At 40.7% G+C, this 26142-nt stretch overlaps 1 protein-coding gene across 5 annotated transcripts in view; it reads right to left on the reverse strand.

The window, feature by feature from the left end:
• LOC140485657 (janus kinase and microtubule-interacting protein 1-like) overlaps positions 1-26142 on the reverse strand; it is a 355381-nt gene that overhangs the window by 119631 nt on the left and 209608 nt on the right. For 3 of the 5 annotated variants that reach the window (XM_072584036.1, XM_072584038.1, XM_072584039.1), the window contains exons 5-9: positions 15973-16182; positions 12866-12916; positions 7553-7672; positions 7115-7261; positions 2393-2533 (exon numbers count right to left, since the gene is read on the reverse strand). In XM_072584036.1, coding sequence (XP_072440137.1) covers positions 2393-2533; positions 7115-7261; positions 7553-7672; positions 12866-12916; positions 15973-16182 — 669 coding nt within the window. The remainder of the gene's footprint in view (positions 1-2392; positions 2534-7114; positions 7262-7552; positions 7673-12865; positions 12917-15972; positions 16183-26142) is intronic. The other 2 variants (XM_072584037.1, XM_072584041.1) reach the window with 1 other exon arrangement.

A 26142-nucleotide genomic window follows, 5' to 3' on the forward strand; every position in this document is an offset into this window, starting at 1 on the left:
TACTCTCTCTGAATTTTCTCTTGATGTTGTTTTCTCCTGGATTGGAGAACTGCATGTGAGAATCTGTGTCTGAATCTTCCTTTTTCTGGCAAAGGGGTGTGTTTATGGGAGGTTCCTATATCGGAACAGTTCATTAGTAATAGTTTCCTTATCTATTATTCTGTTAAGTTTCCAACAGAGTTAAGTTATTCTAAATTCCTTTTTCTTTTGTTGTATTTTAACTACAGCAATTAAGTAAATTGTGTTTTGCTTAACATTGTGCAGTTTGATAAGTCACATTGCATCTGAAACAGGCACTTCAGATTTGCTTTAAAAGTAAGGAAAAAGTTAGGGTCTAGGCTACCTTTTTAAAATATTTTGAGGGGATCTGATCTAGTCCAAGTTTTTGACAGAACTTAAACACATTACTAATAAGCACATTAAAGATTGAACATAATATTTCCTGCAAAACATGGAAATGATTTAATTTTATGTATTTGAATTTGTATAAGCCTGACTAAAGGTATGGAACCTGTTTTGAGGTGAAACAAAAATTGAAACTTTGCTTCATCTGAATTTGTCTTTCAGACTGAACTTACATCGCAGGAACTCAGCTGAATGGTACAGCTTTTTGGTAAGTGCCACTTTCACTGAGTTTTTTTTAAAAGGCCTGCTGAAATTTCTCACCATGTCTTACTAAACGTGCCTCATTGACCACCTACAGTACCTCTAAGATGTACTTCTCATTCAATTTCAGCCCCTTCGTACCACATGCATTTCCTAGAACAAACTGTCACTACTGCGATATTCTTGAATGGACCAGTAAGCCTGGCATGGCCTTGCCTTTAAAAGACAGCTGTGCACCCGCACAAGCACAATCAGTCTGGTTCCTCATATTTGCCCAGGACGTGGTAGACAAGGGAAATTAAATGCCTGCTTTGTGGGCAGGCACCCGGCGGTCCTGTTGAGGGGGTGCTCCATAGGTGGAACTTCCTCTTTCCCCAGGACCAGCAGAGGAGTTAACGACCCCATATCATGTCAGCCTGGTCCAAGCTTGCTATCCGGGGCAGGGCAGGAGCGATAAACAGCACCGGAGGAAGAAAGCCAATGTCCTTCTCTGCTCCATGAGCATAGGCGGGACCATTTTCTCTCTTATACCTCACACTCACTCCAGCTCCCCTACTGCACCCCAGTTCCCTGCAAAGTTCAAGCTCTATCACAATTGCCTGCAATATCTTCCTCACACACTCTCACTCAACCACTACCACCACCACAACTTCCACCCCCTCCTCACCCCCAACCCCCCTGCACTACTAAGCTCTGCATGCCTCCCACGCTGTCTATTCACTCACTTGGGACACCTCCCCTCACCTCACACGCACAAAATGTAACAGCTGTTAACTTTCACCTCCCTTAATAACTGCCTTTCTCTCCCTCATGCCTGGAGGAAAAAAGCCCATAATAGGGCAGGAAAAGGCAGGGCAGATAGTGACATTTGGTTCCTCACCACTGGTGTGAAAAGCATCCTGACTCTGGCCACTCCCAGCTGCTGACTCACAATATTCAAGTCCCTGGACAGGTATACAGACTTACTGTGCTGGAACCCTCTGAGGCAAAGCTATCTTTCTTGAACTGGCTGAGGAATGCCACCAACAATGAAACATTTTCTGTCTCTGTGGCTGTGTTAAATGGCAAGGCAATACAACAGCACTGTGAGCCTGGCATCACGGGCTGAGGGGATAAAGCGCAAAAAGGCAAGGCAATGGAAGGCAGGGATGTTGGGAGCACCTCACAGTCAGACAGCACGATGATCACAAACAAAGAGCCTGGGGTTGCAGTCTGGTCTTGTTTGTGAGCTGGATGCATGTCCCTGAGCACACAGTATGCTTGCAATAGCCTTTCTCGAAGAGATGTTGGTGCAGCCAAGGTGAAGCACTGAAGTGGAGAAGTGAAATGTAAGTGGATCAGAGATGTGTCATGATCATCCTTAAAAGGCTGGCGCATGTTGGATGCCAATGCCTATGGATATCGCCATAGCCCACATTGCTCAGGCCCCTGGAAGATCCCAGCCTACGCAAACATCTAAGGTGGCTCCTAGAGCTGGGTACATACCTCACAACGTTAGTGCACTTGATAGTCTCTTAACTTACCCTAGTGCCTTTGAAATAATGCCTTGTGCAAACCACTTTACGTTGTCATATATTGCACTCTTCAGTGAAGAAATCACACTCATAGCTTTAGTAGGGCACCAATGTTTGCCAACAATCTTTTTAATGGAGGGAGAATTTTGATTGAGAAATTGAATGATCTTTGATTACAATACTAATACAGCTAGTAAATGTTCCATTCATGATAACCAACAACAACTGAAATTTATATGTGCAAGGACAAGAGCAATATTAAAATGACTCACCATTGTTAAATCATCAATAATGTGTTGTTGCTCAACAACTTGGAGTCGCAAGAACTCTATTTCTTGCTCGTCTTGTGTTTGGTTCAGATCATTCAGTGAAGTATGACGCCTCAGCTGTCCTTGTGAAGCTAACTTCTCTTTCTGACAAACAAACCATGTATTTAGTGCTTAACAGCAACAGTTAGATGATTCACCTCTAACAACCACAACTCCCTTATTTTGCGCAAGGTATGATTTCAACCACAGAGAGTTTTTCCCCTGAATTCCAATGACTCAAGTTTTGTTAGGACTCCTGATAGTTAACAGGACTCCTTTGAGGTTAACAGGAGTATATTAAACTATCCAGATAACAAAACTGTCTGTATCCTCCCTATGCTTAAAAGTAGGCAAACATTAATGCTAACATAAAGTACACCCTTGTATTACTGAAACAAGACACAGTATGACGAACTTTGCATCTTCCACTCATCAGGACATTTGCAAGAATAACAAAGTAAAAGGAAGCATTTATAATGTATGACAAGAGAATGCTCATTATTGGCAACTGAACTTTGATTGGCAGATGTGCTGCCATGGAGAATTCATGGCAACTAACAAAATTACACCAATTTAAGGTGGTCAGTCAGGCTTGCAAAGTGGTCCATATATGCCTACTGTGAGCTACATATATTAGTACAATCCACAGTGCTAAGTCATCCTAAAAACAATCAAACCTAAGCTCTGCAGACCTGCCATAGTAAGTTGTGAAAGTTGGTGGATAGCTAAACAACTAATTGGAGGCTCCACAAATATCAACAATTTAATACTAGGTCCAGCACACCAGTGCAAAAGACAAGGCTGAAGAATTTACATCCATCTTCAGTCAGAAGTGCCACGTGGATGATCCACCTCAGCCTCCTCTTGAAGTCCCCAGCTTCAACCAGATGCCAGTCTTCAACCACTTTAATTGTCTCTGCATGATATCAAAAAACTGCTGAAGCCTGTCAATACCACAAAAGCTATGAGCCCTGACAACATTCTGACAGGATCACTGAAGACTTGTGCTCCAGAATTAGCTGTGCCTATAGCCAAAGTAATACTACAGTTACAACACTGGCATCTATCCAACATTGGGGAAAATTACCCAGATAGGTTTTGTGCTCAAAAACCAGGACAATTGCACCTTGGTCAATTATTGTCCAAGTAGTCTACACTCCATCATCAGTAAAGTGATGGAATAGATCATCTACAGTGAAGTCAAATAGAATTTGCAAATGGCATAACTGATGATCAGTTTGTGTGGCAGCAGGATTACTTGCTCCTGAATTAATTACAGCCTTAGTCCAAACATGGACAAAACAGCTCAAATCCAGTCGTGAAACTAGAATGACTGCCATTGGTATTAAAGCAATATTCAACTATGCATGGCCTCAAGGTGTTCCAAGCTAACCTGGAGTCAATTGGAATCGGGGAGAAACTATTTGCTAGTTGGAGCCAGATCTGATACAAAGAAAGATAGCTGTGATAGGTGGAGATGTATCACCTGAGCTCCAGGACATCTCTGTAGGGATTCCTCAGGATACTGTCATTGACCCAGACAACTTCAGCTGCTTCTCAATGACACTCCTTCTATCATAAGGCTGGAAGTAGGGATATTTGATGATGACTGCACAATGTTCAACACTATTCATGACACCTCAGATACTGAAGCAATCCATGTTCAAATATAGGAAGACTTAGACATCATCCAGGTTTGAGATGATGAGTCACAATAAACATTTGTGGAGGCAGTAACCATCTCCAATAAGAGACTGTCTGATCATTGTCCTTTGACATTAAGTGGAATTAATATTGTTGTATACTCTACTATTAGTATTCGGGTGGTTACCACTGACCAAACATTTAACTGGACTAGCCTTATAAACACTGTGGCTACGAGAGCTAGGAATTCTTCAGCAATTAACTCATCTCCTGACTCCCCAAAGCCTGTCCACCATTCAAAATGGACAAGTAAGGAGTATGATGGAATACTCCCCAATTTGCCTGGATGAATGCAGCCCCAACAACACTCAAGAAGCTTGATACCATTCAGGACAAAGCAGCCCACTTGATTGACATCCTATCTACTGCCTTCAGCACTGAAACATGGCAGTAGGGTGTACCATCTGCAAAATTCATTACTGTGACTTACCAAGACTACTCTGCAAGCACCTGCAAAACCCGCAATCTCTACTACATAGAAGGACAAAGTCAACAGAGGGATGGAAAAACCATACATGCAAGTTTTCCTTCAAACCACACATCATCACAACTTAAAATTACATCACTGCTCTTTCACTGTCACTGAATCAAAATCCAGTTGACTCCCTTCCTAACAGCATTGTGACTGTTCCTATACCCCGAAGTCTGCTGTGGTTCAAGAAAACAATTCATCATAACCTTTTCCAGGACAGTTAGGGATACACAATTAATGTTTACTTCGCCAGTGACATTCACATCTTATGTAAGCTTGAAAAAATACAGGGCCATGAACTTTGCGAAACATGTACAGATTTTGTGCCTGCTTCAAATTAACAACACAGGTGACAGCCATTCTCTAGTTCATTCCTCAGGGCAATCCCATGACCAACTTGCTTCACTGAACATTAAATAAATCTTGGCAGTTATCCATCAGTCATCATCTAACTAGTGCATTCTCAATGGTAACATTTTTACTAATCTGAGTCCATTTACCAACGAAGCTGTGCTCTTCTCTCATACAGTATAAAATATTGTTTCCATTAACATCGCTAATATTCTGAATGACCTGATGAATGCAAAACAAAAAGCTTCACCAAATTGTGTCTCCTTTTAACAATACGCTATCAGAGTTAGAAATGCAGATAGCTTTAAGGCTCAAACAGACCACACCCTAGAATTGATGGAGAGCAAAATGTTGATCATTGGGCATTGCATTTAAGGGCTAAGTTCCGAGGGTTCTAGTGGCTCAGTAGTAGTGTCCCTATCTTTAGGCTAGGATCCGGGTTCAAATCCTACCTGCTCCAGAGGTATATAATAACATCACTGAATTAATTAGAATAGATTAATTAGAAAATATGTTTTTTAAAAAAGTTAAGCATTCTTTCAGTTGTGAATAATAGCATTTATGGATTAAAACAGTCAAGAGATTTTAAAAAACCCTAAATTCTCTATAAAAACTAAAGAGCTATGTTGACTTGGATTTGATGGTGGGAGTAAAAACTGTTCTGTTGTGTGCGACAGCACTTCTGAAAATAAAAAAAATAAAAAAGAGCTAAGTTATCATTGTCCTGTTGAGCACTGTATATAGTTTGATTAAATGGAAAGAAATGTGGTTAAGTGGTGATGGTGGTTAATGGGTGAAAATTGCCATGGGTATTTTACTAGTGGGAAAAGCCATTCAGCTGTGCATGATAGCATTTCCAGATATAAAACAAAACAAAACAAAAAGAGCTAAGTTCTTCCCCAGTGAGGTGTTAGCTTCTGGAGAAAAGATCCAGCAGGAAAAGGTGGAGATTTATGTTTGATAATAAAATCTTCATGAATCACTGAAACATTTTCGCTGCCTATCACAACATGTAAATCTCAATGCATGATACATACTCAAATTCTGCAATAGCAAATGACTAAAAGTACCCTGTATGAAAATCCCTACAAATGTTAACATATATAAGAGTAGAGACCAGCACTTACAGTCATAGAATCATAGAGCATGGAAACAAACCCTTTGGTCCAACTCATCCATGCCTTCTGCTAGCACATTATACTTTTTCCCAGTCACATCATGTAGACTTTGGAATCAAGTAAACAAGACATTTGACAATAAAACAATTTTGATAGAATGTACTTCCTAAATGAAGTTAAACTTTACACTACAAATGCAGAGTGCTCAAAATGATGCGCCACCGGATTCTACGTGCGTTTTGTTTTGCTTGTCACAGTCTTAATAAGGTAAAGATTGCTTTTTAACTACAAATGAGACGCATCATTCCATTTCCCCTGCATTCACTTGATGAAGGACCAGACGCTCTGACTCAGGACTCACACCTTGTCGTCCACTAGTTCAGAGGCCTTGAACAAAGTGCTCCCTACAAAACCCATTGATACATTTGTGGAATTAACAGTGCAAAGACTGAGATGGAAGTCAAGTTAGAATAGAGGAATTCAACTTCACATTAGGAATGTAAAGAGCAGAAAAGAGGAGGAAAGATTGATTGAATTGAGAGATTTCTTCTCAGTCTTACATTTTACATTTTTAAAATCTATAACAATTCAAACCTAATGGAATGGGACTCCACATTCAATGGATAATTTCCAACTGGAAAGGTTGGCCGGCGGTAATTAACTTCTAAAATATCATTAAAAGGGTACGTACACAGAAGTGGACAAGACAATTTTATGTGGTGAGCTTAATACGTATCTAACATGCAAAATACCGCTATCTCACAATGTTTGTGTATTTTAATACGTTGTCAACAGCAAGATGCTATTTTTGCAAAACCGGCGGTGGAGCACCTTGAACAGAAACCTTTGGATTTCAACATTTAATTGCACGTCTAACCCTTGCCTGTTATTGCTGTAAGACTTAGATGTAAATAACAGCAAGTGCCAATCATCTCACTGTTACCTTGTCAGAAACTTATGTGTTAATTCCAAGTCTACTTGCTGTGCTGTAAGCTATGCCCTGAATTCTAATATACATAACATTTCAACTGTATCTTGTACCATTTCTGCATTTTCTCTGGTCAGCTTTTTTAACTTATCTTCCATCCTCTGTACAGACTGCATGATGTCCTCATTCTTCTTAGTCAAGCGCTTGTTCTTCTCTACGAGTGGTTTTAACTGGCTCTCTGTCTCACGGACACGTTTCAACTGCAAAAATAATTCATAGTCACCTGTGATAAGTTTCAGCAAAATGTTGTCAACAGCACAATAAGTTCATTAACATTATCACAGCCCGTTTTTAACAGGCAATCATTCATTTTGCGAAAGGCAGCAGACAAATTCTTCAGGGTATTCCTTTCAAATATTTCACATTCTGCCTGGAAGTGGAACATTTTATATTTGTCTTTTCCCAGTCAAAAACAAACTAGTTTGGTACAGCATTAATTACTCACGTGGCTTACTCATTCACTAAAGTGGGGCACAAGTTATTGCATTTACCAGTTCGTTCCTCTCATCTGCTAACAGTGTGTTTCGGTCCTCTAGCTTTCGAATCACAGCATTTAGTTCAGCAATCTTCAGCTGGAACCGTCTTACATCCCTTTCGTCCAGTTGTGGTTCCTATTGGAGAATTCAGAGCAAGAAATTAAATGATGATTTTGATAGTAATAAAACAATATTAACATCAGTTGTATGTAAATGTCAACAAAGACACACAAATATTTTGCACATCGGAGATTAAATGTCCTCCTTGTCAAGTTCCACTGACGTACAGAACCCAAACAGTCATTCTAATTTTACACGGAGTAATTCTGAAGGGAGTTTGTCACACCCAAATACAGACTCTATTCTCATTAAGCTTAATGATACCTCATGTAAAGTTACCTTGTTGTTCTTAGTTATGACCATTCAGCTGAAATGGTACTATCTCTCCATGATTTTATCTTAGTCTAAACATGTTGTGTCGCCACAGTCTTACCAGACCATAGGGGCTGCTCTCTCATTAGAGAGAGAAGCAACTGGTGGTGACTTAATCTGAGGGCCACCAAGTCTCAGGTGAAGAAAGAGGTTGAGAAGGAGAGTCCTTCATGGTAACCTCAAACTGGTGATGGATTTGAACCTAAGGTGTTGGCATTACACCACTCTGTAAACCAACGATCCAGTCAACTGAGCTAAACTGATTCCCAATCTAAACATATAATCATAGTTACAGCAAAATGGTTGCAGTTTAACTTTTCTAAAAGGTCAGGAGGGTGTACAGTGTTTTAGACAGTAAGTGGCCTTTAGGTACCAGTATAAAAGTGATGAGATGAATGCTTCCTCAACAGCAGGGCCTGAGGTAGATGAGGGTAAAATATCAGTCCCTGTTACACCAATTTTCCATGTGGGAAAAAAACCGAGTAATTTTGTGGTTCAGTATCCTCATCTCAAGGGCATTTAAAAGACAGCTATCCCCTACTCTCCTGTATAATGTTCACACACATCTGACAGGCACCTTAAATAGGCAATAGGTGCAAATGCTGTGCAATGAGATTGAGATGATATATGCCTGTTTAAGAACCCTATCCTGAAATTGATTGATAGATTTCTTGTTGTCACATGTACCGAATTACAGTGAAAAGTGTTGTTTTGTGTATTGTACTGGCAGATCGTACCATACAAAGTGTATCAGGGTAGCAGAACTGAGTGCAGAATGAAACTTTACAGACGCTGAGAAGGTGCAGAGAGCGAGATCAGAATTAACATTTGAGACGTCCATTCAAAAGTCTAATAATAGCAGGGAAGAAGCTGCTCTTGAATCTTGAAATTGGGCTTAACTGTGTAAATCACGCATTGGGCTTGCTCTGTGCAACTTCTCCAGATGTGCCACCACCAATGCAATATTTTATAAAGTTCTGTCATGGGGTACTTGAAAGAAAGGCCAGTGCTCCTTCTGGTCTCATTAATCCTGAGAATTGTTATCAGTTCTCATTGATTCACCCCCTTCCCTTCTCTCCTCTTTTCTGGACTGGCCAGTTGGGCAATGTCAATATCTGGGAATCATTAGTGGAAGGCAGAAAGATGCCTCTGTTCACACCAATTGTTTAGAGGAAGCTTAGAGTCTGTTTCAAATACACTTTTGAGCCATGCCTTTCAGGCAAAGTGATCCTATCCTGCATCAATTTAACAATGGAAACAAGCCAAAAATCAATGTGTTCTTATTGTCAGGGACCTGGCATGTGGGGTCTCACTAACAGGATGTCAGTATATCTTTTAGAACCATGCTCATGATACCATCACTGCACGTGACTAGCATGTGACCTGAGGCTAAAAAAAATCTCATACTCCAGTTTACACCAAGCATCATACTATACCGGATGCATCCTCCTCTGTTATAAACAAATAGTTTAATATTAGACCAGACACTTACTTGCCTTAAGAATGTACATTATAGATAGTAATCTTCAAAGCAAAATTACCCACATCCAGTTTCTTCGACAATCATACAATCCTTACATGTGGATGCCATTTGACCCACCGAGTCCACAACAGGCCCCTCCAAAGAATACTCCACCCAGATCCACCCCATCCCTGCATTTCCCTTGCCTAATCTACCGAGCCTACAACTCCTGGATACTGTGGGCAGTTTAGCCTGGCCAATACATCTAACCTGTGCATCTTTAGACTATGGGAGGAAATCAGAGCACTCAAAGGAGAGAAAGTGCAAACTCCACACATACAGTCACCCGAGGGTGGAATTAAATCCAGTCCCTGGTGCTGAGTGGCAGCAGTGTGAACCACTGAACCACTGTGTCACCCTAATGTTACAGGAGATAAGATAAGCATTGCCTCATCAGGTAAAATGCCCTGTTGGAGGCTGACTCAGACTAAGACCTATAGCATACACCTTCACCTAATAGATGATCTTACACAGACAACCTAATACAATGGCTAGCAGGAAAAATTAAACACATTGGAAGTGTGTAATCATGTGTTTCTATATACCACAAATTCATTTATAGTACAGGGGTCTGATGGCTCCCCAAAGAGGTAAATCTGTATTTAAATCTTCAGTTTTCAAGGTACTAATATGAGAAATTAGAAGTTAATGCAGTCCAGCTATTGCGGTTTCACAATTTGGATCCCATTATGCCCTATAACATACTTCAACCGCATAATCACACTTGAATAAAAAGTGTCTTTCTGAGACTAAGTTACAGAAATCTGTCAAGACTTGTTGAATCTAGTTATAATTTAACTTACTTAGAAATCCTCAATGCCAACACAGTGTCTTTACTGAAAATGTTTAAAGCCCACTTAACTCAGAATAGATTGGAAGTCAAACCTGGGATGTCCTGCTCCAAACAGCTCTTTGTTGCACTGAGTAGTCCTTCTGCCCACTCAACCATTAGTGCAGCTGACATTGTAAAATTTAAAAAAAGCAACTGAGACAAGCCAAAGCACTGGAAATGTACCATGACAACAGAAGACAATGTTGCATCTTGCGACTAGATCTAATGGAAATCCCAAACGCTCTCCCTTGAAAGGGAACTTGATCAATTGAGATTTCAAAGCAAAAACTGAAGGATTTTTATTTGCTAATAGCAAAGTTATGTGGAAAACTTAGGTTAGGTTAGGTTAGGCAGGTTAGGTCAGAATCCATTGTGGTTGTTAAATGACAGAATAGACCCAAGTACTGAACAAGCCATTCCTGTTCTTATATTCCAGCAATACCTGGAGTAGAACATTTAACTTTTGAGGAAACCAAATGTTTTGAACCTAAGCAAGAAGTAGCTTATGCAGTCTGATGTGTACTGTCCACCTTGATTTTGAAATGAAAATATTTTAGACAAATGTATTGTTTTAAAATATCTATGGTCTGACATAAACAGCATCGGTTAAATCAGTATCAGCAAGACGTGATCAATATTTCTCCTCATGAGGAAATGTTATACCCTAGAGAGGTATACACAGTGTTATACACTGCTACTTGTGAACTAACCTATCACATCTATGAAGAACACATTGCCAGGAATGGTGCAATATATATTTTAGATTATAAATTGGCTTTCTAATAAAGCATTAAAAAGCCCATGATAATTGTGTTTAATCATTCCATTGCTTTGCAAAAGGCTTGGAGGGAACTGGCAGGAAAAGGGAGAACTTAGATAAACTGAAAGAGAATAGAGATGAGAAGGTAGGGGTCCAGAAGGCTTCTGAAGGTGAGGAAAGTAGCATGGCAGAGAAATTGAGAGGGTTAATTCTAAAATGGAGGGCTTCACCAGGGATGCTGTGGTGTGGCTGAGTTCCTCTCAGTCTTTGGATGGAGAGTTATAGAGTCATAGAGATGTACAGCATGGAAGCAGACCCTTCGGTCCAACACGTCCATGCTGCCCAGGTATCCCAACCCAATCTAGTCCCACCTCCAGCACCTGGCCCATATCCCTTCAAACCCTTCCTATTCATATACCCATCCAAATGCCTCTTAGATGCTGCAATTGTACCAGCCTCCACCACTTCCTCTGGCAGCTCAGTCCAACACATACCACCCTCTGTGTGAAAAAGTTGCCCCTTAGGTCTCTTTTATATCTTTCCCCTCTCACCCTAAACCTATGCCCTCTCGTTCTGGACTCCTCGACTGCAGGGAAAAGGCTTTGTCTATTTATCCTATCCATGCCCCTCATGATTTTGTAAACCTCTATAAGGTCACCCCTCAGCCTCCGACGCTCCAGGGAAAACAGCACCAGCCTGTTCAGCCGCTCCCTATAGTTCAAATCCTCCAACCCCGGCAACATCCTTGTAAAACTTTTCTGAACCCTTTCAAGTTTCACAACATCTTTCCGATAGGAAGGAGACCAGAATTGCACATAATATTTCAACAGTGGCCTAACCAATATCCTGTTCAGCTGCAACATGAGAACTGAAATAGCAGCAATTCAGACAATGGAGAGATTTCAATACAGTGTTTAGAATTGACAAATGATGAGCAAATGGAAGTTAAGCGTGGTTTTCCATATCAAACATCCTTCTAAACCTGAATTATTTTATCTCATAGTAGTCAAATAAAGATGTTACGCCTTCTGTTGCTTTTCATTAAAAAAACAGATGTTATTTCTTCATTTTTATTTATCTTCAGGTTACCTGCACACTTAATATTTCATTTTTAAAAATTCATTTTTATACATGTAGGTAAGCTCTAATTTAAAATCTACCATGCTAAACGTCTTCAAATGACAAATGCATAGCAACCTTATCACACTGATTATAGTAGGGAAGGTCATAACTGAGTAAGGGGACTGCAACAATGGTTTTTGACATGGTGTGCATAATTTCTTCAATGGCTCTTGTATTTCTCTGCCTTTCTGAGCTCCCACTGGAAGGATGGCAGACAACCTTCATTCTGTATCTCGTATCATTTATATCTCTGACAGAGAATCTACTGAAAACCTGAGGGAACTCTCTGTGGACAGACTTGGTCTATGGTTGACAACCTCACAATGAGACAACTTGTGGGGAACCTGTGAGCATAATATTTAATGATATGTCACAGCATATCCATTCTAAGACAAGAGTTATACAAAGGGCTTCTAAGAGCAACTCTGCAGTTGCAAATATACTGCAAAACAAAATGCATTGGTGTACATGTTATTGGTATAAATGCAGAGCATTGCACTTATCCCAATGGAAGATGATCCATGTTAAGGTAAGTCTGCATCCTGTCCTTAATCCTACATCAAATAATCATTGTAGGAATAAGTACATGTAATTCTGGCACTTAGTCCAGTTACCAAAGGAATAATGTAAAGGTAAGTACAGATCATTCTTTGTACTTACCCTGACACTAAAGTTCCCCTTTAAGGAATACTGCTCCTTTAATGGTTTAATCTGTAAATAATACAACAAATTGAAAATATTGCAAATTTCTTATTATTTTTAAAACAAAAAGAAACACCTACAAATACATTGTCTGTTTGTGAATCATATTAGTACAATATGTGATACTTTCAGTAATTGTATATAACGCGTAAAGAAATAATTTAGAGCTAATATTCATCACTGGATATTACTACTACAATCACTACATATAATGTAAAACAAAAACCTGAAGCCAAATAATCTCAATATTTCGCCTCAGTTTTGACTCCTCAAAACGTAAATGCAGTGGCCATTTGGGATGCTGTATAGTCCATTACAATATTGGTTTTGAATAGCTAAAATGGCTTGGCTTGATCATCATCTCATACTTAGCTGTCTTGACTTCTCAATCACTGGTGAATGTTCGCCAACAATGTAACAGTCAGATCTATTAATAGAATTGCAGTATAGAATCACAGAATGGCTACTCCACAGAAAAAGACCGCTCATGTGAAAAAGCCGCTCAGCTGGTTCCATTGGCTCACTTTCTCTCTGTACACCTGCAAATTTTCTCTCTTCAGGTAATTATCGAATATTCATTTGAAAGCTACACTTACAGCTGACTCTACTGCAAAATTCAGTGATGCATTCTGGATTGTAACATCTTAATTATGTTAAAAATAATGTCCTTCATGTTGCCTTTTGCTATCATCATTAAAGTGACTCTACATTTCCACCAAGATGGAGAAAATGTTCCTGTCGATTCTTCCCAGAGCTAACTTGATTTTCAAAACCGTTATCAAATTTCCTCTCGACATCCTCTCGTCCAAGAAGAAATGCCCCAACTTCTCCAACATATTCACATGAATGAACTCCTTTACCCAAGGAACAATTCTCACAAATGTTTTATTCACTCTTTCCAATGCAGTTACATCTTTGCTAAATTGGAGTCCCACAATTTGGCACAATTTCCCAATACTTTTGTTGAAGATGAGCCAGTGTGTAATCAAGATCAAGTGAAATTCCTTGATTTGTATTTCATGCCTCTTCTTATAAAGTTCAGAATCCTGTATTCTTTAGGAAATGCATTCTCAAACTGCGCTGCCAGCTTCAATGATTTGTACGCATATGCCCTCAGTTACCTCTCTTCTTGGATTTTTAGAATTGTGCGCTTTATACTGTCTCTCCTTGTGCATCCTATCAAAATGTTTCACTGCACCAAATACCATCTGCCACGTGTCTTACATTCCACAAGCCAGTCTACATTTTCTTGATGTCTATCACTATTCTTCTTACAGTTCAAATTCCTCGAAGTTCTATGCCATCCACAAATTTTAAAATTATGCCTTGTACATCCAAACTTAGGTACTTAGCATAGGTCAAGAAAAGCAATGATCCCAATACTAACTTCACTGTATACCTTACTCCAGGTGGGAAACAATTGTTCGCCACTACTTTCAGTCAAGGCTGATTTCATACTCTCGGTACTACGGCCCTTTTCATTCCGTGGGTCTTTGATGAGAAACCTAATATATGGCACTTTTTCAAAGAAATAATGGCGGTGTAGTAGCAAGGCCCAGGTAATGCTCTGGCAACAATATTTCCAATCCCTCAAAACATGGTGGCTGCGTGGTTAGCACTGGTGCCTCACAAGGCCAGGGACCTGGGTTCGATCCCAGCCTGGGGTGCCTGTCTGTGTGGAGTTTTGCACATTCTCCCCGTGTCTGCGTGGGTTAACTCAAGGTGCTCTGGCTTCCTCCCACAATCTAAGATGTGCAGGTTAGGATAACTGGCCATCCCAAATTGCAGCGGCACAGTGGCTCAGTGGTTAGCACTGCTGCCTCACAGCACCAGGGACCCGGGTTCGATTCCACCCTCGGGCAACTGTCTGTGTGGAGTTTGCACATTCTCCCCGTGTCTGTGTGGGTTTCCTCCAGGTGCTCCAGTCTCCTCCCAAAGTCCAAAGATGTGCAGGTGAATTGGCCATGCTAAACTGCCATTAGTCAGAGGGAAATGGGTCTGGGTGGGTTACTCTTCGGAGGGTTGGTGTGGACTTGTGGGGCCGAAGGGCCTGTTTCCATACTGTAGAGAATCTAAATTGCCCTTAGTGTTCAGGGATGTATAGGTTTGGTGCATTACTCAGGGGTATATGTAGAGCAATGGGGAATGGGTTTGGGTGGAATACTCTTCGGAGGGTCAGAGTGGACTTGTTGGGCTGAAGGGGCTGTTTCTACGCTGTAGGGATTCCAAGAAAGCAGTGGGTAGAATTTGTGGCACAGTGGTAGCACATCTACCTCTGTGCCAGAACACCTGGGTTCAACTTCAGTAGAGTTGGCATTGCATGGCTTCCAGGGGTGTGCAATAACATCTCTGAATGAGTTGATTCGAAAATTTTTTTTAAAATTCAATGAACAAACATAAAGCTAATTTCATGCTCATCACTACTGACACTGTCACTGATTGTTGCAAAAGGCTATCCTGTTAATTGTGAATAGGAAATCTAACACCTTTATCAGATTTGGTGTACATGTGAATTTAGCTTCAAAGTGCCTCCTGACAGAAAAGCACTAGCAAGCCACACAATTCAAGTACAATTAGGGATGGGTAATGAATGCTGGCCTTGGCAGTGTAGCCAAAACCCCATTAAAGAATAATATTCAAATAATCTTTCTGGAAGCCATGGTTACAAGGTTGTTGGAAGGTTGAATGGATGGGGGGGGGTGGGGGGAAGAACAAATACTTTCGAAAGAGGGATGCTGAAGACAAGGTCAATTAGGTTGTGAAACTAAACAATATTTGGAGATGAGCTCAATAAAATTCATTTCCTCCATTCCTCTTCACCCAGCACATCGGGATTGGGAAAAATCAAGAAAAGCTTCAAGATCACAGTCAGGAGATGAACCACAATGCTGATCGTGCATAGCCATTAAATGGCAAAGGAGGTTGGGAAATCATTCTATTCTCCCATTCTGTGAAAGGAACAATGCAGTGAGTGTCATTACACAGTGTTATTAATGAGAGGAAAGTTATTTAGTCTATTAGCAGCTAAAAGGCTGTATTCCAATGAAATATGATGAGCTTCTTACATGGTTCCCCATCAGGTCGGAGGTGTCCCCTGCAGCACTCGGAAACTCACGCTTGGGGCTGCTATAGTAGCGTTCAGCTTCTTTCACCTGTACCAGCTGCTCATCGAGGGCTTCTTTCTGAAGGATGAGCTTCTGAGTGTGGCCTGTTTGAACGCCAAGGTCCTTCTCCAAGGCAAGAATGACTCTGTCTTTGCTCTTTATCTCATCCATCTATAAAAGAAAGGGCCACGTAAGTCACTGTAAAAATTTTAAAACACCATTGCTGACATTATGAAGACAAACAAAAATAAAGGAATCTCATCTTACTCTCCAAATTCGAAAACTTAAACAGCGATGCTTTTTGGGTTTTTCCATTGATTTTCCACAGGAATGTTTTGAAAAACATTGGCAATTTATTCTTAAGCATGCATTTCTCACCAAGGTATCAAAATGAATCCTGATCATGATGGTTAGTTACAGTAATGCACCCAACCCCCACCATCTACATTCTCCCTTCCACCCTGTTTAACATCTATCCATCGTGACAAAGTTAAGACATGGAAACCCTCCATTCCACGACATAACCAAATAAGATGGATTTTTCAATTCGTTGCATCAAGGAGACTGGAGAAAATGGTGGCCTAGAAATTCCATGACATCATGCCCACTGTTCAGGCACTCAATCAATATTTCATCCTCCAACATGTTGGGCTGAAAGTGAGCAACCATTGCTAGTTGCCCGCTGTATTAATTTTAGACCAAAAGATTGATTCCAGGGTCTGCAACTGGAATAATCTCCAGGCTTTATGTTTATGCCAATATGGGGTAAAATTAAATTAATGACCTGTTCACCTATTTTTCCACCATGTTTTATGATAAATATTGTCTTCTATTTACTTACAGGCGCTATGAAAGTACTTAGGCAGGCAGACTGTCTCAACTTAACACAGCATCCAGGAAACAAGGCCTCCAGCAATGTAGAAATGCATAAAAAATGACAACATAAATTATGAGCTCAATGGTTATATGATTCAGTAAAATGGTGGATAGTAGGAACTGGATGGTTGGTTGGGGGGTGTGGGGAGCTGGTAAAAATTTTGGGGAACTGCATCAGATGACTCCCTATCCCATTGCCATAGAGACTTCCCGGTGCTGGGGGGAGGAGGAAGCAACTCATGTGTTGTGATTCTGCCTATCACTCCGTGAGGCCAGGGAGTGGTTTCAGGACATACCTTTTTAACCAAGGCAGCACTTCTATGACAGGCCTGGAGGAAGAATGGAGGCCGTAAATAAGTTGGGGGAGCTGGGGGAGACATGGCGGCCACAAGAATGGTGGGGAGAGATAAGGGAGCCAAAAATGAGCTGGGGAATATGGGAGGTTGTAATGGGGATGGGGGGATGGGAAGACCGGAAGCAACTGCTGGTCATTTAACTAGAAGGAGGGGGAGTGAGCCTGCAAGGAAAGTGGAAGTCAGAGGAAGGCTCCAAGAGAGAATTAGATTCCATACAGTGTGGAAACAGGCCCTTTGGCCCAACAAGTTCACACCAACCCTGCGAAGAGTAACCCATCCACATCCATTCTTGTACCCTGTTATCCTATATTTACACCTGACTAATGCACCTATCCTAGGCGAAAGTGAGGACTGCAGATGCTGGAGATTAGAGTCGAGAGTGTGGTGCTGGAAAAGCACAGCAGGTCAGGCAGCATCCAAGGAGCAGGAGAATCGACATTTCGGGCAAATGCCTGAATCCTGATGGTAAGTGACAGAGGGATACTACAAAGAAGGAAAAGAGAGGGAGGCTACATGAGATAGGGGAACAGTACTGCTGTAAAGAAGAGAGAAGAACTTCAAATCTGTCAACAAAGAAACACCTCAGCTAACTAGGAACTGGAAAAAACTTGAAATCACAGCGGTAACGGATTACCTGCAAATGGATGTGGAACCTCTAGTTCAAGGCTTATGTTCAGGAAATACTGTGTCAGCAGTTAAATTAAAATGCGAGCTTGAGATTGAAGATACAGCAAAGAGGATAGTAACTTCCTGGTTAAAGTCTTCCAACATTTTACATTTGTGAAGGAAACAAATAGGTTTGACTGCACCTATCTGGAAGATGTGCTTAAGGGGATGGCACCTTATGTGTGGAGATATATCAGTTATTCAGGGAAAAAAAGACTTCTTTGTTAACTTCTTCCCATTGTCTTAAGACACTTGAAACACTGTGCTGTACAAGGAAACCATGTTTACAATGGGCACTGAGGCTTTAAATTGAACTAACTGATCACAATTATTGAAAATATTGATGAATCCTTCTAATGCAGCTTCTCTAGGTGTACAAATACTTGTTACTTAAATACAAATACAGGAGGTAATGTGATTGTGTTGTCAAATAAAGGATTTTATTTCTGTAAAAAGGATCCCTGAAGATCAAAATATAACCCTCAACAGGAGCCGCCAGACAAAAAAAGCAACAAGTTATTTTGTGCCCCAGGAACCTGCCAATCATCTGTAATTGTGCAGGGTTTGGAAGCAGCTAATAAGGAGTCTGCCTCCAGTAACATTACTAGGCTATCCCTGCCACCAGCCATGATGGATACTGGACCCCACTTTTGTCCCAACATTAACAATCTAAATCCTGCAGTAAACCCCTGGTCCAAGTGTTTGTTTTGGGTTTAAATCAATATTCTTCCGACTTTGAAATAAAGGCAGGACTGACACTCTAATTCTGTCACTGGGAGGTGATGGCAAAGTGGTATTGGCAATACACATAGTGCACAGATTAATAGTCTGGGATATGGATTCAACTGCCAGCATAGCAACTGATGAAATGTAATTCAGGAAAATCTGGAAATCAGATCTAACCTCAGTCACAGTGATTGAAATTATCACTGAATTTCCTAAGAACCAATCTGATTCATTATTACCATTTAGGGAAGGAAATCCTTCATCTTTACCTGGTCTGGCCTACATGTGACTCCAGATCCACAACAATGAGGTTGACTTTTACCTGCCCTCTGAAGTGGCTTAGCAAGCGACTCAATCCAAGGGCAATTAAGGATGGGCAACAAATGTGGACCCACACCCATGAAATATATATTTTTAAATTGGCAAGAGAAACTGACCATTCAAGCTTAAATTGATGTACTGAGATCATTCTTATTCTTTGAATAAGTTCCTTTTTCACAGCAACAAGTGTTTCACCTTTGGTGCAATTACTGTACTTTACTCATTTATCTCATTTTCTAACCGCGTTCAATAAGATCAGGAGACCTCCTTCAGAGCTGGGACCTGCCCAGCGAACACATCCAAAGTATTGTGTAAAAGATGGTTCAAAATTTTAGTCAGATTCACAGTGGCCTGTAGCACAGTCTCTATCTAAGATTACAATCTGCCCAAGACAACTGACCCTGTGCAAGTTGCTAGGAGACCTGGTTCACTCAACCTTTGTCCAGTTCCAATCCAAAGGAATTTGAAAAGCCCACCGGGGTGTTGTTTGTCCAAAGATTATTGTGTTTCTTGAATTTCTGAATTGCACATTGGAAAATCTGACCTGATCATTCACTACATCCGTCATCAATGAGAGAAGGAGATTTCCTGATAACGGAAGAGACAACTTACTTTAATGAAGACTGTGTGTGAAGAATGGAAAGTTTAAAAGATTAGAGGGTTAAAGGTTATTAGTGAAGTGATTGCAGTTCGTGAAGTGATTTTGATTTCTGGAACTACAGGGTGCTATTTAAATTGTGGTATTATTTCTTCAGTGTATCTTTCATCTATATCCAATAGTTGCTCATAGCTGTGTATTTTAAATTCATAAATTTGACAAATTGTCTTCAAAAACAGAGAGCCAGTATTGAGCTCGAAGAACGAGAGAGAGAGAAATAGGGAACAACTTGGAGAAAAACTGGAAATGAAATTCCTGATTGCAGCAACTAACATTATGACACATATTTAAAGTCTTCTGAGTAGGGAAAATGCAGGATGCACTTTGTCAGGGAGCTTGCTGGGAACTAACTTGCTGCTGCACATTCTACATTAGGAAATGACTAAATTTAAACATGTGACTTCATTGGGTGTAAATTGGTTTGAAACATCTGTTTTGTTTTAAACAATTACAACTACATTACAACAAAGGGACAAGGAGCTTGTTAGAGTTAGGTCTCCCTGATTTGTTCATTAACTATTAAATACAATACCAGACATGTGGGCATTCATTCCTGAAGTATTTCTGTCTCAGGACACAGGTGGCTGGATCTTTTCCTCAAACTGCTCAAGTAATTTCCATTTATAAATTGGCAGGGTTAACACAAGCAACCAATAGAAGCTGCCCACAGGAGTTTGAACCCCTGGCATTTTACCACCAGTCAGTGTGCACCATTTGCTCAGAGCTGTGGTGCCAATGCTTTCTGTTATTACTTATCCCTTGTTCTGGCCTGTCAGCTTGAAATGGGCCCCTGTGGCACAAATCCTAGTTTCCTGCAGTCATGCGATAAAAGGGCAACTTTCAAGGGAAATTACTTCACACAATATGCCATCAGGAATCTCCTTGTGTGTATTTGAAAAAAAAACCTTTAACTGCATAACAAAAAATCAGGTTTCTATGGTTACCACGAGGAAATCAATTTATACTGATATTCTCTTCAGGCATCACAAGAATAAAAAGACGCGACCATGTGTTCCAAACAAAGACAGATTTGAAAGGAATCTGAAATAGCTACATTGCAAAGCGCTGTTGTGTAAATGACGCAGCAGTATCGTTCTACCGCATGGTGGTGCGAAGCTCCTTTCGTGTGTGGGTACACTTGTCACATCTTGTGTTGGCAAACTGTTACTGCGGAGGCTTGAAGCAATTGTACAAAAGGCCAACATGATTGTCTCCCATTTTACATGCACTTCAATGATTGGAGCTACCAGCTTTCCAGTTGGGTGAGTTGCCATTTATGCCATTTTTGGGTAATCACTGGTCATGAAGAGAAAGCTACAGCATTTTGGAACACAAATGTTTCTGATTTTCTTTTTTCACATTGGGATTATGATTCATTGTACATTGCGAATGGGCAGTTGGACAGTTGCAAAGAGGTCTGGGCTTTAGAATCCCATTGCCAACTTCAGCCAAGGCTTTCCAACCTTGTGCCCTGACACTAAACAACATGTGACCAGTCTGCTATGGAATCAATACTTACTGTGGAAAAGGACATGGAAGACAGAGAATGTAGGGAAATAGATGGTGACATCTTGAAAAATTCCATATTATAGAGGAGGATGAAATGGATGTCTTGAAACACATGAAAGTGAATAAATCCCCAAGACCTGATCAGGTGTTCCCTAGAACTCTGTGGAAGCCAGGGAAGTGATTGCAGGGCCTCTGGCTGAGATATTTGTATCATCGATAGTCACAGGCGAGGTGCCGGAAGACTGGAGGTTGGCTAATGTGGTGCCATTGTTTAAGGAAGGCGGTACAGACAAACCAGGGAACTATAGACCAGTGCGCCTGACGTCGGTGGTGGGCATGTTGTCGAAGGGAATCCTGAGGGACAGGATGTACATGTATTTGGAAAGGCAAGGACTGTTTAGGGATAGTCAACATGGCTTTGTGCATGGGAAATCGTGTCTCACAAACTTGATTGAGTTTTGTGAAGAAGTAACAAAGAGGATTGATGAGGGCAGAGCGGTAGATGTGATCTATATGGACTTCAGTAAGGCATTCGACAAGGTTCCCCATGGGAGATTGGTTAGCAAAGTTAATTCTCATGGAATGCACGGAGAACTAGCCATTTGGATACAGACTGGCTCAAAGGTAGAAGGGTGGTGTTGGAGGGTTGTTTTTCAGACTGGAGGCCTGTGACCAGTGGACTGCCACAAGGATCGGTGCTGCGTCCACTACTTTTTAACACTGATATAAATGATTTGGATGTGAGCATAAGACGTATAGTTAGTAAGTTTGTAGATGACACCAAATTTGAGGTGTAGTGGACAGCAAAGAGGGTTACCTCAGCTTACAATGGGATCTCGATCAGATGGGCCTATAGGCTGAGAAGTGACAAATGGAGTTTAATTCAGATAAATGTGAGATGTTGCATTTTGGGAAAGCAAATCTTAGCAGGACTTATACACTTAATGGTAAAGTCCTAGGGAGTGTTGCTGAACAAAGAGACCTTGGAGTGCAAGTTTACAGCTCCTTGAAAGTGGAGTCGCAGGTAGATAGGATAGTGAAGAAGGTGTTTGGTATGCTTTCCTTTATTGGTCAGAGTATTGAGTACAGGAGTTGGGAAGTCATGTTGCGGCTATACAGGACATTGGTTAGGCCACTGTTGGAATATTGCATGCAATTCTCATCTCCTTCCTATCAGAAAGATGTTGTGAAACTTGAAAGGGTTCAGAAAAGATTTACAAGGATGTTGCCAGGGTTGGAGGATTTGAGCTATAGGGACAGGTTGAATAGGCTAATGCTGTTTTTCCTGGAGCGATGGAGGCTGAGGGGTGACCTTATAGAGGTTTATAAAATCATGAGGGGCATGGATAGGAAAAATAGACAAAGTATTTTCCTTGGGGTGGGAGAGTCCAGAACTAGAGGGCATAGGTTTAGGGTGAGAAGGGAAAGATATAAAAGAGACCTAAGGGGCAACTTTTGCACACAGAGGGTGGTACGTGTATGGAATGAGCTGCCAGAGAAAGTGGTGGAGGCTGGTACAGTTGCAACATTTAAAAGGCATCTGGATGGGTATATGAAGAGGAAGGGTTTGGAGGGATATGGGCTGGGTGCTGGCAGGTGGGACTAGATTGGGTTGGGATATCTGGTCGACATGGACAATTTGGACCGAAGGGTCTGTTTCCGTGCTGTACATCTCTATGACCTCAATCTTGATTCTCTTTTCTGCAGAATGCAGGCCCTTGCTGAGTCTGGCAAAAGCACTCCCAATCAGTACAGTATAACAGATTGTGGTTTCTATTAGTGTGTTGTTTGTTGTATGCTGCTATTCATGAAGAGCTAATGACTAATGGAGGAAGGGAAAAGAGACCAATGGCAGCAGGAAGTGGCCAAATTCCTCATTAAAGGAGGTGACACAGACAAATTCTCAAACATTTGTCAGGGAAGGGCTCATGGGCGGTGCTATGTAACTGCTGTGTGGCCCTGTAAGACTTTGCTTTGATAATTTTGCTGCTAGTGTTTCACAACAGAATAATATATTAATAATATTAATATTATAAGAAAAATATATTCAGCAAATTCTCCATGGAGAATCCTGGAGAAACTCAGCAGGTCTGGCAGCTTCTGTAGAGAGAGGAAAACAGAGTTAGTATTTCTGGCCAGATATGGTTCTTCTTCAGAACGAATTCCGAAGAACAGTCTAAGGAAATTCTGAAGAAGTCACACTGGACTTGAACTATGAAAGGTGATCTCATTACAACATATAAGATACTGAGAGAGCTTGACAGGCTAGACGCTGACAAATGCTTCCTGTTGTGGGAGAGTTGAAAATTAGGGGACCAGTTTCAAAATAAATGGTCTCCCATTTAAGGTAGAGAGGAGAAGGAATTTCTTCAGTTAGAAAGTCATTAGTCTTTGGAATTTTTTTCCCACAGAGAGAAATAGGGTCTGGAATATTGAATACATTGAAGAATAAATAAGCAGATTTCTAATCAACAATGCTTGTACCCTTGACACTGAACAACACGTAACCAGTCGTGAGTAGACCTCAATCTTAATTCTCTTGGTTAAGATTTACAGAAAAGAGGCAAGTGTTCAAGTCGCAGTCAGAGCAGTTATGAACTTATTGAATGGCAAAGCAGGATCGATGGGCTGAATGGCTTACTGCTGGCCTTAATCCTGATGATCACACATGGCAGGAGAGAGAATCATTATGCTTGTTCATACCTTCTGCCTCATGCTATTCTTGAGCAATGAACAGCAGGAAAGCAAGTCAAATTGAACACTTTGTGAAAAACGTAGCCCTCAGAGGTAACCTGACACACATCCAGTCTCTGATGCACAACCGAGACTAATCCAGCATTCACTCAGTGAAAATGTAAAGAATTGAATTTACGCTCTCATTTGTACACTTGTATTTGCCATTTTAGAGAAATGATTCTTACAACACCTGCTTTGTTGTTTAATTTTCAGTAGTTAGTTAATTCTGAATCTTCCACCACCTCAAAAACTAAGGTTTTACAACATAAATGCACTTGTATTCTACTTTAATAATCTTTGGAATCACATTCCCTTTTTTAAAAAATTACTTTCATTGTGCAGAGATTTGTGCATGTCTAGATTTAAGGGCAAACTATCCAAATGATCTCTCTTGGCACCGATGTTCCCTCAACTACAGAGAGATCAGACAGTAGCGCTTGTAGCCTTTCTGAATTTTAAAGCTGCCAAACTTTTCAACTGGGAAGTTGAAAGGAGTTGTGAATCAGACACACTGATTACATTAGCTCTATTCACATCAAGTAAAATTCAGCATTAGGACTGCCAGCTTGTAAAATTTATCCTGAAAGTCTATGATAAACCCAGCCACTTAAAGAAATTAATTATGCTTTTACTATTATCTTTTCATTATTTTGATGGGTAGGAATATAGCTGAACTTTGACAGCTACCAACGTGGGGCTGAGTTTCTATGCCAACTGCTGCACATATTGTCAGTTTTTTTTAAATTCAGAAAATCATCAGCATGTAAGGAAGAGAGCTTGGGAGATGAGGTGAGAGTATCATCAGTTAAAATGTCTCCTGTAGCATGTTTCTCAGGATAGTTTCTTGCTTCTTAAGTGAAGCTGGAGTGATAAATTGCTTCTGGAATCAATAGCGATCTAATGTTAGTGTTTATAAATCAGTGGAATCCCTCTTTTGTCACAAAGCTGGTCCTTTTTCTAAAAGCTCTTCCTTTTCTCAAGGATACTGCATCCTTGAGATTTTTAAGAGGGGTCGTAAAACAGTCTGGACTCCAAATCTGCTGGGTTGGTACAGAGATGAAAAGGGTATTGGGAGGCCAATTTGTTTATACGTAAACAGATGAGACTAGGCTACAGCTTTCATGTTTTAGAAGTAACCTGTATGATGAAAGGGGAGTGGTCAGTACTGAAAGCTGCAACTGTACAAAACTGGTGCGGTCGCACCTGGAGTATTATGTACAGTTCTGGTCACCACATTATAGGAAGGATGTGGAATGGGTGCAGAGGAGACTTACTAAGATGTTGCCTGGTATGGAGAGAAAATCTTATGAGGAAAGGCTGAGGGACTTGAAGCCGTTTTCGTTAGACAGAAGAAGGTTGAGATGTGACTTAATTGAGACATATAAGATAATCAGAGGGTTAGATAGGGTGGACAGTGAGAGCGTTTTTTCTCAGATGGTGATGGCTAGCACGAGGGGGCATAGCTTTAAATTGAGGGGTGATAGATATAGGACAGATGTCAGAGGTAATTTCTTTACTCAGAGTAGTAGGGGTGTGGAATGCACTGTCTACAACAGTAGTAGACTCACCAACTTTAAGGGCATTTCAGTGGTCATTGGAATAGTATATGGTTGAAAATGGAATGGTGGAGGATAGATAGGTTTCAGATTGGTTCCACAGGTCGGTGCAACATCGAGGGCTGAAGGCCCTGCACTGCACTGTAATGTTCTATGTTCTATGATCAGATAATTCTTTTAAAGGCTAAGGGTGATAATGACACACATGCAAATTAACTACTGAACATTGATAGTGGAGGGAATGATTGTTGAAGTTGGTAGATAACAGGAGCAAGGCTTTGTCTTGGATGGTGCTGAGCTTCTTGTATGTTTTTGGAATGGCACTAATCCGGGCAACTGTAGTTTAGGCCATCACATTCCCAACTTATAGACAGGCTTTTGTGAAGTCAAAAGGTGAGTTATTCCCATCGGGATTCTTAACCTCTGACATGTTGTAGCCACTGTCTTTGTATTGTTATTATCCCATTAATTTAGTGCTGGATAAGTCAAATCTCACATTGAAATCTGGCTTGATACACCATGTTTTGCTACAGCTTCAATGAGTTGGTCTCTCATTGACCTATACACACACAGCGTTGCAAAATTTGTGTTAACAATAGAACAGAAGTTTTTTTAACAAACAAAAAGAATAAACTAAACTATTTAATTATAGCAGCAATACAAAGATATTTTAAACACATGGTAGAAGTGTTTAATTCCAAACACTCCTTTATAAATTCCAAACAAA

Source organism: Chiloscyllium punctatum, chromosome 14 (genome assembly GCF_047496795.1).
Source record: "Chiloscyllium punctatum isolate Juve2018m chromosome 14, sChiPun1.3, whole genome shotgun sequence".
Taxonomy (NCBI): domain Eukaryota; kingdom Metazoa; phylum Chordata; class Chondrichthyes; order Orectolobiformes; family Hemiscylliidae; genus Chiloscyllium; species Chiloscyllium punctatum.